Consider the following 15,836-nt stretch of genomic DNA (forward strand, 5'->3'; position numbering starts at 1 on the left):
TCACCAAGTTCGCCTCCGTTCTCGGTACTTTGTTCTGTCTTACTGGCTCTTGTGCACTGTGTTGTCTGGGAGACCAGCCCCTCCCCCAAGGAGATGTGACTTGTTACCTTGCTAATGGCTTCCAGCTCACTTAGGGGTCATTTGCCTCACATGGGTCTCCTATCCCTCATGGTCGGCCTGACGTTCACCTCGATGCAGGGCAGCCCTGGCCCCCACATCAATCCTAGACTGACGTGTCTCACCCCTGACAGAGGTCACGCCGAGAGCTCTCTGATGTCACAGACACAATTACAGTGAATCCTTTTAAAACCCCTTTCCCTCTAAGGCGACTCTCATTGGGATCCATTGTTAAGACAAAGAGAGCGCTTTGCCTCCCCGGGACCTTCTCAGATAACTTCGGTGAGAGCAGTGTCACTCCTGGAGAGGGAGTGGGGCAATTCGTTTTGTGAAAGGAGCGCCCTGTGTTCCTAGTTCCCTTCCGAGCACCTCTGCCCGGAAGTTGCAGCCCCTTTATGGTGTCCATGGATCATAAAGAACAGGGAGGTATGTGTTTGTCCCGTTAGCCGTGCACTTTTCAAAGCTGAGCACGTGCCCACGGCGTTATATTCCCTGCTAGAGGGATGAGTGGGTCCTGGTGAGAACGCTCAGCCTGGCTCCTCACAGCTGGATGGACCCGAGAGGGAGTCGGAACCTCTCCACACGGCCCGCTAGCTCCAGCCACGCCTCATAAACACTGCTGGGTTTGGGGGGAGAGGGGGGTGCTGCTCAGAAAGGTAGAGCGACCCCTTCTTTGCGCCGGTGGCCCTGAGCTGCTCTGCCCCGATGTGAGGTCCTGGGTGCTCTGAGCGTTGACTGACCCTGGTTTCTTACCTTCCTCCTCTCTCCCAAGAGAAATCTTACAGGAGATCCAGAGGCTGCGGCTGGAGCATGAACAAGCCTCACAGCCCACCCCGGAGAAGGCGCAGCAAAACCCCACTCTGCTGGCCGAGCTGCGGCTCCTCAGGTAAGAGGAACCCACGGGTCTCAGGGAGACGGGCCTGCGTCTTCTAAGGCCTAGCAGTCTCGCCAGCAACGGCCCTTCGCCACCTCTGACCTTCGTGTGTTTTTCACTGCACTCACCTTATTGCTGAGGGAGGAGCTGTTTCTATTTCATTCCTTCATTTGATATAGAGAAAGGAAACCGTTCTTTAGGTCAGAAACAAAATCTCTTACTGGGAAAAAATTTAACTCAGATTTCTTGAATTATTTGTACCCTCAACAGTGTGTTTATAATGCAAGTGATCAAAACATTTTTACACTTAAAAATGTGCCTGTAACCCATGAAAGGGAGTCTGGTTTTCTCTAAATCTGGTCCCTAGTAGCTTTACTTAGAGGTCTTAAAACACACGCCTTCTTGTGCTGCAATAGAGTGTCAAGGCCTGGGCCCACCTCCGCTGTCATCATAAGCATTTGAGTTGGGAAGGGCCTTAGGTCGTCCGGTTCAACCCCCCCGAACCTCAGGTAGAAAGTAGCAGGAAGTGGGTGAGGACGTGGCTCCCTCTGCACCCGCGGGCGAAAGGCAAGTCATGCCTGGGCTCCGTGTCAAGCTGGCGTCCCTCCCTGCCTTGAATATGGCACCTGCTCAAGCCCATTTGTGTAGCAAACAAAACGAACATAAACTGAAAGGCATTCCCTCATAGAAATGTCACATTTCACAGGCACTTTCAGTTAGCAAGTGCAGCGCGCTTTCCATCTTTCGGTTTGGGTGCCAAGTATTTCCTAGCTCTGGGGCGGGCTGTGTAAGTACCAGTATAGTCACGTGCCGCGTAGCGCCGTTTCAGTGGACAGCAGACCGCAGAGACGGTGGTGATCCCGTAAGTCTGTAATGGAGCTGAAACGTTCCCGTTGCCTACTGATGTCGTAACCGTCGTATCGTAGGGGCACAGTGCGTTGCTGCGGATGCTGGTGTCGCCCAGCCTGCTGAGCTGCCAGGCAGGTAAAAGTATAGCGCATACGACTATGTACAGTGCATAATGCGTGATGATGATAAACGACCATGCTACCGCCTTATGTGGTTACAATACTATACTTTCTATCATTGTTTTAGCGTAGACTCTTTCTGCTTATAAAGAACAGTTTGCGGTAAAGCCGCGTGCCATGTTGTGCCGGCAGCAGCCTCACACATCTGTGTTTACTTTGTCTCTGGATGGCACCATTTTGTCTTGTGCTTGACTTAATCTCACATTGCTTTGTACGGACAGGAACATGCTATGCAGGCGTGTAGCCTGGGGGCAGTAGGCGGTGCCATGTGGCCTAGGTGTGCAGGGCAGACCATCTAGGTCTGTTAGGTGCACTCTGTGATGTTCACACAACAAAACCACCTACTGCTGCCTCTTTTCAGAACCCTTTGCCAGAACTAGACTCTCATTTATTCTCCATATGAAGAGACTAAATGAAGCAGGTCCTCTTTGGCTCCGTTTTTTTACCGAATGCCTACTGATGGGAGTCATGGATGTTTCCGGGGGTTCCACTCTAACCCTGCTCTTCAGACATGTCAACATCTGAGCACGGCAGCACCCGTGGCCCAGCCTGCAGGACCTGCCTGCCCTCGGCTGGGACCCATGCCCCTGGCTGGTGGGACCCAGCCCTCCACAGGAAGTAAATTTGAGTTTTGGAAAGGAAATCTACAGAACCTGTATCTGGTGGGGCCGCTGAGATCGCATCATACTTTAGAATAACTAAACAAGTTAATGGACGAAACAGGGATTCTTCCTTTTCAGTCTTTTTGATTTCTGGTCTATCTTCAGAGAAATGGATTGGAAATTCTTGCACATTCTACCATACCATCCCCAGAAAGGGTGAAAGCGAAACGGACAAAGTGACGTTTCACATCCTCCTCCTCCTCAAAGACATATAAAGGAATGACTGTTAGTATCTTTCACCAAATAGGATGGTGTAGGCCAGTGGTCGGCAAACTCATTAGTCAACAGAGCCAAATATCAACAGTACAACGATTGAAATTTCTTTTGAGAGCCAACTTTTTTAAACTTAAACTATATAGGTAGGTGCATTGTTATTAACTTAATTAGGGTACTCCTAAGGCTTAAGAAGAGCCACATTCAAGGGGCATGTGGCTCGCGAACCACAGTTTGCCGACCACGGGTGTAGGCCCTCCAAGCTCACAAGTTGGAAATTAAGTTGGATACATTGGATACATTAAGTTGGATATAACTGAGTAAAGCAACGTGGAAGCAGAGTGGTCCTTCATCTGCACATCTGAGTATGTTTCTCCACCTGAAAGGTCCTTTCTGCCTCTTCTACTGGCTGTCCCATTCTCTAGTGGAGGGATGACGACTAGGACTTTTTCATAAGCATTTTCATCAGTTCCCACCAGTGAGCATTTGCTTTCCAAAGTATTTGGTTCCATTTGGATAATCCAGGCTGGGAAGGTATCTTGATGTGCCTGGGTCACTGTTGATGAGTTTTCCAACTGACATTTCTTCCCTCTGGTCCTGACTTGGTAATCCCATGGCCCCAGCTGAGCCTAGAGCTACACGAAGGAGTCTGACTTGCAAGAACCCATGTACCTCTGGCCCTCACTGTCAGCTGGTGCCCCACACCTGAGGCCTGAGACACCTGACCCCAGCTGATTTGCTTTCCTGCCTCCATACTCTAGTACAGTGGTTCTCAACCTTAGCTGCACATGAGAATCACCTGGGAATCTTTTTAAAATCCTGATTTCTGGGCCTCATCCTCCGGAAATTCTGTTTCTTTGTGATGGGGTGGGGCCACAACATTAGTAACAAAGAAACAGAATTTCCGGAGGATGAGGCCCAGAAGTCAGGATTTTAAAAAGATTCCCAGGTGATTCTAATGTGAAGCCAAGGTTGAGAACCACTGCTCTCTACATTTCTTCTGCCTGGAAGAAATACCCTCCCTTTAAGAGTATTTCTCTAGCCTGGCAATGTTGCTCAGTGGTTGAGCTTCAACCCATGAACCAAGAGATCACCAGTTCCATTCCAGATCAGGGCACATGCCCACCTTACGGGCTCGATCCCCAGTAGAGGGCATGCAGGAGGCAGTTGATAGATGATTCTCTCATCAATGTTTCTATCTCTCTATTCCTCTCCCTTCCTCTCTCTCTAACAGTCAATAAAACCATATTTTAAAAAAAGAACATTTCTCTAGGAACTTATAAACCACTTATTCTGTGCTAAGCCCTTTCACAATGCATGGATTTCACAGATACCCTGACACCCCAGATTAAGAAACCCAGCTCCCAGTGTTCTAAGCTTTATTCTTTCATCATGTCATATTTTGAAAGCACTCCAGGACAATGGCCTCTTGCATAGTTACTTGGCCTTCGTTCACATTGAGGGGCAGCCAAGTGAAACAGCCAGAGAAACGCCTTTTTGTGGCTCTGAGAGAGGTCTTCTCATTCCATTCCCTCCTTCCTGGGCCCTTTGTTGAGAAACCAATAGCACAACGTTCTTTCAGCTCAGGGACGGGAGAGGGGAGAACGGAGCAGAGCTTTGCTCCTCGTGAAATCATAGTCTATTTTTTATCTTAAGAGCACGATGACCTTTCTAAATGATCGTATTTTCCTTTTCGCTTTAGCCACAACACAGCTGAAAGGCAAGGTTGCAAGCCAGAGCTAACCGCTAACTAGGATGATGCGCTAGGCATTTCTGTGTGCTAACCCAACACTTCCCGTGCACTCTGCCCCCGTTCACTGTTGCATAGAATTGCTATTCCTTATCCATGGGATTCAGGAAAGGGGCAGTTGTTAAGGAAATCAAAGGAAAGATTGCTCCGGTAGGAAGCCTTAAGTGGTAATAAAAGCTGAAAATATATTCAAAAAGAGTTGAGGTACGTTTATAAATTTTAAAATCATCATTCGTTATAGAGTGAGCCTATCGGACAGCAAATTAGAGGTGTCTGGTTTATCACTATAGCCTGTCCTCCCACAGAGCAGCCTTCAGTAGGATGAGCCCTTGGCCTGCCTCAGCGTGACAGTTCATTTTCAGATTGTCAGTGTTTTATTGCAGAGTCCCTGCTGTCGCTCCACCTGATATTGTGTCTGTGCCATTGAGACGAGGCATGTCCATCCCTACATTGATGCACATATGGTTAAAACATCCACACATTGTTAAAATATAAGTTCCAATGTTTCAAACTCAGACAGAGAAGCCTTTGGGGCAAGAAAAAAGATGTATTACTTATTCACTAATAGTCATTAAATAATCGAATTTTAAATTGATTTGAAATATATATATACATATATATTTCAGAAATGTGAGCCATTAATATTCACCTTCATACTGTTTCATTTATTCCCCCTCTTAAAGCTATTTTTGATACCTCTAAGTGTCAACATCAATGATAAGAGTATAAATTGTCATGCATGACAATTCCATTCTTGTTGGCAGTTTAATTGTTCTACAAAACAAAATAAAATTAAGCAAAGACAACCCTTGTAGATTATTTTTAGTTAAAACAATTATATAGGAATTTCTTTATTCTGACTTCACTTAATGCAAACCAAAAAAATTAGATTGACTATAATAACTATGCACCATTAATATTTGGCCTCTGAAAGGCACTACTTTGCATACTAAGGATGGAAAATGTACTTTTCTAAATCCAATTTCCAAATATTAAGGTAATGAGTGTTTTCTGTGCAATTTATAAAAGGATTCTTGGGCTTGGAGAATTTGTGGAATTGGCCTTTTTCTTTTTTTAAAATATATTTTTGTTGATTTTAGAGAAAAAGAAGGGCAAGGGAAAAAGAGAAACATCAGTGATGAGAGAAATCATTGATTGGCTGCCTCCTGCACATACCTCACTGGGGATTGAGCCTGAAAACTCCGCATGTGCCCTGACCAGGGATGGAACCATGACCTCCTGGTTCATGGGTCAACACTTAACCACTGACCCACACCAACTGGATGGGGATTGGCCTTTTTCAGTGATGGTTTGGTTTTGATTTGTTGTGTCAAAGAAACCCAATGGCATAGCACAGGGGCCATGACATAGTAAGTATTAAGAAAAGAGTTCATCTTGGCTAGCTGGCGTGGTTCAGTGGTTGAGCGTTGACCTCTGGACCAGGAAGTCACAGTTCGATTCCCGGTCAGGTGATATGCCCGGGTTACAGGATCAATTCCCAGTGTGGTTCGTGCGGAGGCAGCTGATAAATGGTTCTCTCTCATCACTGATGTCTCTATCTCTCTCTCTCCCTCTCCCTTCCTCTCTGAAATCAATAAAAATATTTTCCAAAAAAAAAAAAGAGTTTATCTAAAGCTAATCCAGCATAAAAGGGGAGAAGTGTCTAAAGGATTTTAATTCTATTTTAGTATGACTTCTAACAAATAATTGTACACCTCAGAGCTATAATTGTTGAGTCATTGGACATTTCCCTGCTTAGTAACCATGTCCAACCCCCAGAGATGCCCTCCCCTGGGGGTCCACAGGTCCCATGAGGTGGGGAAGTGTGAGTGACTCGCGGTTGAAAGCTGTTTCTGATGCCCACTGCGCTTTCCCAGACAGCGCAAGGACGAGCTGGAGCAGAGGATGTCTGCGCTGCAGGAGAGCCGGCGGGAGCTAATGGTCCAGTTGGAAGGCCTCATGAAGCTACTCAAGGTAAGACGTCGGCATTTGTGACATTTTTTGCACGTAATGTGCATTATTTTTTATAATCCCGATATGTGATTTCCCCAAAATGCAGTCTTAAATTCAGACATGAGAACTTTTCTCAGCTACATCACATGATAGCAGTCAAGTATCAGGCTTATTCTTGTCCATTTTCTGGAACCTGGTTACTGAGGACTATCATGGAACAACTTTTCGGCTTATTTCCAGTTTCATATGTCCTTGAACTAAATAAAACTGGATTTATTGAGAAACGTTTTCCTTTACTAGCTTTCAGCAGTTCTGGTTAAATTGAACAGAAGTTAATGTCTAATTCATGAAATGAAGATGTAGCGATGAATGAACTTTTGGTGGTCGTAGTTTCATTCAGAGGAGTAACTATTAATGTCAGTAAAATTTTTTATCTTACCTGAGTGGCTTTAGCAACAAGTCACATAAGTTCCATGGGTCTCAAATGCAAACTGTAGATGGAAATATCTCCGCTTTTTTAATCCTGTTGCCTACGAAACATTCATCTATTGGGCCAAAAAGAAATTCCTGATAAATTACTAACAAATCTAGTTTCATAAAGTAGAGCTTCTTTGAAAATGTTACTGATCTCCTTACTTTTCTGAAGGTAGAGTTTAACTGAGGATCTCTAGGAGTCCTCTGCCGAGTGCTGCAACCATTGTTCTCACAGGGAAGTGATTCTTCCTTTCAGAAGCCCTAGGCCCCTGTTCAGTGTACACTGAGTCGCATTTTAAGTCAAAAGTAGACTCATTGTGGCCACATGTCCGCAGTCAGCCCAGGAGAAGGGTCAGTGCTGTGAGGTCCCCTGGCCGGACACAGACACAAGCCAGGATGGGCTGCAACTGTGCGTGCCAGAGGCAGTGACTAGAACTTCCCTTAAGGTGACAGAGGCACAGTCCCTGGGGACACTCTCTTGTGAGGCAGTGGTCCTGGCTCCCAGGCCATCCATGGGTCCCTCACATCCCTGGCACACCTTCCTTTATTGTTTCTGTATTGTTCTCTCTCTCTCCCCCCTCCCTCCCTCCCCCCTCCTCCTCCTCCTCCTTCTCCTTCTCCTTCTCCTTCTCCTCCTTCTCCTTCTTCTTCTCCTTCTCCTCCTTCTCCTTCTCCTCTCCTTCTCCTCTTTCTCCTCCTTTTCTTCCTCCCTCCCTCCCTCCCTCCCTCCCTCCCTCCCTTCCTTCCTTCCTTCCTTCCTTCCTTCCTTCCTTCCTTCCTTCCTTCCTTTTCTTTAACAAATACTGGTGCAAACCTACCGTGGAACCTGCCAGGCCCTGCTGTAGGGAAGCTTTTTCGTTACTAGACTACCATCAGCGTGTTAGACATGCGATGTGTAGAATGCGGTTTTTGTTGTTCTGTGTGCGTTAAGACGGGACTAGATCATTAACAACCTGGTGCTGTTTCTGGCCGGTTCTCTCGTTTGATGACCCTGAGAAGCTCTTTCTGCTTTCCTTTCCAAATATACCAAATGAAGAAGGCCGATCCCATCTTCCTCTTCACTGAGTGGCAGGGAGCTCTGCAAACACCCCCCTGCTTATATTCCTGTAAATTCTATCACCATAGCACTGGGATGGAAGTCTATTTACCACCAGCCATCGGGGCATCGACCTAATGAGCAGTCTAAGGTATCAGGATATACAAACACCAGGACAGACAGGTTGTGTTGAAAGATGGTTGGCACAAGGAGAAAAGAGATGAGTCCATAGTTGCTGATACCTAAGACTTAGGACTGAAGTCACGGAGGTAAAAAGAGAGCTGACCTGCCACCAAAGCTGTGTTGATGTGTCCCCACCTTGCACCCCTTCACCCTGTATATATGCTCTTCGCGGAACCCTGGGTAACCTAACTGTTATTGGTTCCATCTTTCTGTAGGAAGAAGAACTGAAGCAGGGAGTAAGTTATGTTCCCTACTGCAGGTCTTAACTAACAGTGGAGGGGCCTGCCGTCCTGCTGTTTTTCTCATTGCTTTTGCCTCTAATGTATGTTCATGCTTCAGTTTGGAAAGAGAGAAAAAAATCATACTAATTTGCTTCCTTTTCAATAGAGTGCTTGAATTGAAATATATTAAATTTAGCCCTTTTTATAACTATGACTACTGTCAGCATCAAAAGAAGAACTATTACACCTTTGAGAAGGGGAACAGATTGTAATTTGTGGGACACTTTTTAGATCTCCCGGGGGGTCTCAATTTCAAATCAGCCTCATGCTTCCTGCGTTGTGGAGCAAACCCCTTTCCTAATAGAAAGGTGCCCATCACAGATGCTAAAGGCACACTCAGTAAAACCCACAGCACGCAGACGCTCACGGGGCGTCCTGTGATGCTACGGATAACCAGTCAGTTTCCATTTTACTGAAAAGGTGTGGAGCCTCTTTTTATAAAAAATTAGCCAACTCTGTCTCTTCTTATTGCATAATTCTTAAGCCCCAGTTCCCCACTGCTCACCAAAACGTATTCAATCTTTTGAGAGAAAGACGGGACTCAGTACTTATTCACGTCCCAGTGTTTCATGCTCCCAAGCAGAATCCCTGCCATGGGTGACAGTCATCTCAAAAGAATAGGACACCTTCAGCCTCCTGTGATCACTGAGGCCCTTCCTGCCCTGGGAGCTCCCAGGGTCCTCACCTACATCGCTAGGAATAGGGACTCTGCAGCCCGCACTGCAGCCCAAACTCCTAAACAGGAACCCTGTGTGTCACCCTGCGGTTCAGAGGCCAGCAGAGGGAGCAGCATACTCAACCAGTAATATTAATCCAGTGGAAGCTAAACAAAGCAGTTTTCATTTCAAGTGCATGTACCAAGCTGTGTATGACAATACGCCCCTCCCCCCAGGACTATCAGAAAGTTTCACGTTCTTCCCATGGATCAATTAGAACCACAGCCTGTCCGATTTCAACCTGCCTTTTAATTCTTCTGTATTCTCTTTCCTATTATTCATTGTGTGTGTTTGTGTGTAACAAAGGATGTTTGCAAAATGCTGGACACATTTTTACCTTTATTCATTCCCCTGGTCTGTAAAAAAAAAAAAAAAAAAAAAAAAAAAGAACAAAAGAAAGAAAGTGTAAAACAAATCTGTAATGTCAGACAATAAAGACAATGTATTACATTCTTTTGTATTTTGTGGGGGAAAAATTACTTTACTAAAACGAAAGTCCACTTTTCAGGAGAGGCAGTGCCCTGGGTGAAGGACACACATTGGCAGCCGGTATAATGGCCCATAAACGCAGACATGGGGCGTTGCTATGTACTTCCAGCACACGTGGGTCATGGGAGATAAACGGGCCTCGCTGTGGCACTTCCCTCTGCAAGCAGCCTCTTTTCTTTCCTGTCCCTTCCTTAGCATGTGCATCAGAAAAGGACGGAAGGGTCCAATAGAACCTCCTTCCTAGTGGAGGGAGAGGGCAGCCGTCTGTCCTGTAACCAGTCAGCCTTGCTCTGTCCATTTCCCTCTGGGACTCCTCTCCTGTTTCCCAGGCAACGAACGCATTCTTCAGATGCTCAGTGGACCAGGAAGTCCATAAACCACTAGATGCAGAGAGTCAGGAAGTTCATATGCAGAGAGCTAAGCCCTGGCAGCGCCCATAAGAGCATTGCTGCCTCCTCTCCTTCCTGCTCCTCCCCGCGGAGCCCCGAGCAGCTGCTGTGTCTTGGAAAGGCAGCCAGTAGTGGGTGCTGCTGCCTGGGAACATCAAGGCCATTGTGGCTAACACCCAGATGTCAACAATGCCTTGTCTGCTTGGGGCGGGGGTGGGAGGGAGAGAGAGTTTGCATTTATTTGCTTTTCTACTCAAGCCCCTTTTTTAAAAGGACCTGAAGTCGCTTACAAATATCACATAAACAAGGACTTCATAAACTAGAACAATCAAATAAGGCAAGAAAAAATGCAGATGTGCTCATTATAAGGGACAAGAGTATTCTGAGCTTGCTGACAAGGAGGCCAAAAAGGAAAACAGAATTGGCAGTGCTATTGGAAAAGAAATACTGGTTCTCAGGGGACCAGGTTTCTGTTGGCATAAAATGTCAAAAGGAAGTCTTCACTCAGAGCTTTATGGGAGGAGCACTGCGAAATAACATGGACAGATGCAGTGGTAGCTTTCAGACGGCTGCTGCTCACGCTGGCCTTCAGGCAGGTTAAAGGCAGAACCTCACACGTCCCAATCCTGGAGAGGCCGTTCTACAAGGAATAAACAAATGCCATCCAAACACATTGACTTCTGGCGCATAAACTGATCGAGGGGAGAATTTAGAGGCTTTAGTCTGGCGTCTGCTTCTAAATCCTGTCTTTATTTATAAGCCTTTCCCCTTTGGGGACTTTCTCTTTGTAAAATCAGATTTAAGACACTGCACAGGACAAACTGTGCGGAGTGAATAACCTCCACTTGCTTTATCATCCGTCTGTGTGGTTCAATGTCTTTTATTACACTGGTATTATAATTCCTACTTATACTTTCCTTGTTTGAGATAATGCATGAATTTATTCCCCTTGAGGAAAGAACATGATTTTTTTTTCTAAATAGTGCCTGTAATATAACACAATGATTATGATATGATAAGCAATAAATTATTTTTACAAAACTTGAATTGAAATTATCCTACCCTCTTTCTTCTTTGTGTATATTTAAGATTTATTGAAGGCATCATAAAAAGAACACTCCTAAAAAGTTTAATAATGAAGGCGACTGGGGTATAATTTCAGTGACGGTATGTATGTCCCAGGGTTTCTGGTATACTTCCAGCTCCAAATATTATGTCCCAATCTAAAACCAACTAAACTTGAGTTGAGAATGATCTCAATAATAACTTCTTAGAGAGATGACTGGAGTTAGACCTGAATTATCATGGTCCCAGCTCTTCTCCTGCAGTGGAAGATCTTGAGTGAGTCAGCTAACTTCCTGGGAATTTATTTCAAACATACTGTTACAACATGGCTCACCAGGTTGTTGTATGGGTTTAAAGAGATAATGGATGTACCAGCACTTTGGAAAATACCATATGCATATTAGATATAAGTATGAATATATGTGTATATGCACACATATACTCATGGATATATGTAAACTCTCTCAATTGACCCATACTTTACAAGCACACCCACACAGTCAGGCACGCACTTTCCTCCTTACAGTTAACAGTGTCTCCATCAGGGGAAGACGGTCAAACATCATTCCAGATTTCGCCTCCTGCCCCCAGTCTCTTCTCTATTGACAACTAGATGGCTTGACATCATCGTCACTCCGGTTCCTGCTTCTCCCAGACATGCTATGGAACATGAACAGGCCAGAAATGACCAATGTTACCAGCTTAGGTCTCCCCTCTCTCTGTGTCCCTTGCTCTTCCGCTCTGGTGTATGTTAGATGGAGGAGTGAAGCAATCAAAGGTGAGGGTGGGAGCATGGAGAATTCTTATCATAAATAATCAACCTCAATATAAGGGCTAATATCTAGTGTTCAAAAACGTACTCTCCCAGAGTCTTTGCCTCTCTCTCTCTCTCTCTCTCTCTCTCTCTCTCTCTCTCCAAACACACACACACACACACACACACACAAAGACACACATCCATTTTTAATATTAGGGATTGGTTAATCAATTCTAGAAAAATAAAAATTAGTTCAGGATAAAGTCTAGACCCTTTTATGACATTGGAGGCCCCCAAACCAGGCCCCACCCCTTCCCAGCTTCATTCTGTCCCACCCCCCACAGTGAACCTGGGGCTTTAAGGCACTGGCCTCCCAGTCCTACCTGCAATATCCCTCCCACTCCCATGCCTCGCTCATGATGCTCCACGGCCTCGAATGCTCTTCTCTTCTGCCCAGACCTCCTCTTTCCTGCCTGGAAGTCTCTGCTGTGAGGGCCCAAGTCCAGTGATGCTCCTGCCAGACAGGCCAGAGTCAGTCACCTCGCCTGTGACCTCCCAGCACGCGGTACACAACCACCCCATGACAGTCCGCGAGTGTGTACTGGGAGAAAGGATGGAGAGAGGGTTGGAGGTAGCTAACCACCGCTCTGCTCTACCTTCCCAGGCTACTAACACCAGGCCTGACGAGGCTGTGCTCTCAGCCACACCTGAGAGGCAGACTTTTCAAGTCGGGAGGAGGGCGACATGGTGCCACCCACTGCCGCCTGGTGGCCGTCCTCTGCCATCCCTCCGGGCAGGGCTGGTTCCGCAGTGAGGCACTGGGTCCCTTCCTTGAAACAGCCCTTTCTGGTGCTGAGTGGAAACCAAAACACTTCCTGCGGGGTAGGGGGGAGACCAGAAAATTTATGGATCTTGTCAGGCTTTTTTAAAAATTTATACAACAGCAAGTTGAGTGGATTCAGAGGATGGAGTATAGAAATGAATTTTTCATTTATTCTCTAGGAGGAGAGCTATTTTAAATTTTCCAAGGATGATGTATGTTTTCCTTCTCCCATAAACCAACTCCCTTCTTGGGAATTTTAGGTCTATATATTGATCTACATGGACCATCATCCCTTAAGCCTTCGCTCCATGAATCATCGGGTCATTTCCAGGAAAGGATGTTCACAGAGACTATTCAGCTAGCTCTCCTAGAGCTGTTAGCAGACACCCATGCTGCATGCCCAGGCCAGTGGCCGCCTTCGATAGAGGCCACTCCTATGACCATAAGACTCAGTGGTATCTGCTCTGCTGGTCTACCCCAGTGCCAGCCGGCCCCTGTCCTTTCCTAGTGGCCCTACAAGAGCAACAAAAGGAAGGCCAGAGCTGGGTACTACGCATCAGACTGGGCACTGCCCTCACCAAGGGAGATGGGGCCAGGAGCCAGGGCCCTCCCCCCGAAGGCCCAGGTAAAGACTGGACAAGGCTTGGATGTTGCGAGCTTCAGGAAGATGCCGCTGAATCTTTTCTTCAGCACAGAATCTCCCACTAACATTCTGCACGTAATGAAATTGCACCAATTAGAGACTCACTTGGGAGATAGTTGCTGAGTCATTCACACATTGGTGTTAGATTCCTTGGGTTGTTTTTCCCTTAATGCACGTAATGACAGTCAATTATTTTTCTCTCAAAGGAGTTTTGAAGGCAGGAAGCAGGCAGAGAGAAGTGGGGAAAGTTGGCCTTGGAGACCAGGAATTAAGTGGGGAGAGGTGGGACTGGGACTGCCTCAGACAGACACAGAGAGCAGAGAGCTCAGTCCGTGAGGAGCAGGGGAGAACATCGCTGGAGAGAAGGGTCTCAGAGTCAGGAAGGTGTGGAAGGCCAGGCACCGTGCCCAGAGGCGAGGGCCGTCCCCGAGCAGCCTGCACTAGCGAGCCTGACGGAGCAGGTGTGATCAGGGCTGCCATACAGGACAGCCCAGGACAGCCATTAACATACTGAGATGCAGGCCCGCGGCCCCATAGCTGAAATGTCCCAGATTTCGGAATCTTCCAGGTTTTAGAGACACCATACCCTGCAGATACCGTATAAATAGCCTCACGTCAGTTATGAAACAACCCATATTGCCCTTTGGATTTCAAATTAGCAGATAAGAGATCGTGGACCTGGATTTCTGTACTGAGCGGAAACCAGCGCAAAGGCTGTCCTGCCACCCTGGGGACGCACACGACGCCCCATGACCCCTCAAGTGAAGGTCATTGCCTGGCCCAGCAGGAAGCCCTAGGCCCTGCTCCCACACAACGTGCTGGGGGGTCTGTGTGCTGTGCCTTCTGGCCCTCAGGGTGCTAAGCCTTCCTACCTTTGTGAAGATGGAGGGAAGCGTGTGATGGTTGGTCACAATCCTGAGCAGCAGCTGCGGTGCCAATTATTGCCTCTGAGCCTCAGCTTGCTAGCCTGAAAAAAGGGAATAGTATCTCTCATATGGCCTTGAGGGGGACCCATTGAAGTAGTTGGGATCAACTGCAAATTGTTCTTTGAATATAAGCTACCATCATTCATAACACTGATCGTCAGGAAAATGAAACCAAAATATATATGGAAAGGTGCTTTGTTTTGTGAATTACATACCAAGTGGAGTTGTATTGTTACTGTGAGCCTCCTACCCCAGGGGAGGGTCTCGTCCCCAGAGGCGAGGGTAAGCCATGCTACGCAGCTAAGAGAAGCCTCCTTCCTTCCACCCTCTGTCCTGCTCCGTCTCCAGCCTCCCTTCCCCGCTGTGGCTGGTTCCTTAGTGAGGAGGACAGAGAAGGAAGGCAGGGAGCACTTGAAATGGATGCACCCGATGGGTTGCCAGGGGGAGGCAGCCCTTGAGGCAACTGACCCCCATCTGCCTCCATTAGCCTATCCAGGCCCCTGCAGCCTAGGGCAGTCAGAGCAACTGGGCTCAGACACCTGCCCAGACACTCTGGCTTCATCTCCTGGGCAATTCTTGGCACAGCACCCCCGGGACTCTGGGAGCCACATGTGCACATTTAGAGCAAAGATACCTCCTGCAGCGGCCCTGGCAGAATCAGGGATAGACACGAAAACCCCTGATCCTGGCAAAGCACAGCTCCTCTGTGAAGTCATTTATTCATGGCCTGGGAGGCGGGGAGAGACCGTGGTAGCTCAGGAGCAGAAGTTTCGTGGTGATAAGATTGAGCTGCCCGGTTTGCTGGGGAAAAGCAGACCCGTTCCCAGTGGGCTGGGGCCAGCAGGCTGCCAAGCATCGCACGCAGGCAAACTCCTCTTCCTTGGGCCCGGACAGACCATTCCCAGGTACGGCTGAGAGTGAGCGAGTGGAGTCCTCGGGCCAGTTGGGCGTCAATGTCCTCTGTTCTGTTGTGCTTCGTTTCGTGATTCTGGGTTGTTCTCAGTGTATAGATTTGACTTGTGTGTGTGACGCTGAGCCCTGGCAAGCTAACAGCATGGCATTGTACAGGGCCGATGTTGTGTGTTTCAAGAGGCTGAACCTACAGCACAGATCCCAGTGGAATATTCCAGAGCACTGCTCTCTGGGTGCATGTCTCAGGGTTTGAATGGGTTGCTGGTGAACCTCTGGGCCTTGCGTGGCAGAGCCCTCACTCTCCCCGACCGGACCCCCAGACTGAACTGGAATGTGTGGGAACTCCTAATCTGCTGTGTATGTTCTGAGGGTCTCCTTGCATTTTCTTAATCGTGAGTAACTGACTTCCTTTGTAAACTAATTATTAAAGAGACCTCACTGTAGAGACAAAAGCTGCGAGGTTCAAGGTGTGACTGTCTAATGGTTTCCTGCTGAGGACTGAAGTGCAGAGTTCCATGGTTTTTAGTTGTTTCCTACTTTTTTCT

At 47.2% G+C, this 15,836-nt stretch overlaps 1 protein-coding gene across 2 annotated transcripts in view; it reads left to right on the forward strand.

Moving 5' to 3' along the window:
* DTNA (dystrobrevin alpha) overlaps positions 1 to 15,836 on the forward strand; it is a 220,965-nt gene that overhangs the window by 188,114 nt on the left and 17,015 nt on the right. The window contains exons 19-21 of one of the 2 annotated variants that reach the window (XM_036322190.1): positions 890 to 1,003; positions 6,522 to 6,618; positions 8,506 to 8,526. In XM_036322190.1, coding sequence (XP_036178083.1) covers positions 890 to 1,003; positions 6,522 to 6,618; positions 8,506 to 8,526 — 232 coding nt within the window. The remainder of the gene's footprint in view (positions 1 to 889; positions 1,004 to 6,521; positions 6,619 to 8,505; positions 8,527 to 15,836) is intronic. The other variant, XM_036322191.1, reaches the window with a different exon arrangement.

The sequence above is a fragment of the Myotis myotis genome, unplaced genomic scaffold (genome assembly GCF_014108235.1).
Source record: "Myotis myotis isolate mMyoMyo1 unplaced genomic scaffold, mMyoMyo1.p scaffold_m19_p_9, whole genome shotgun sequence".
Lineage (NCBI taxonomy): Eukaryota > Metazoa > Chordata > Mammalia > Chiroptera > Vespertilionidae > Myotis > Myotis myotis.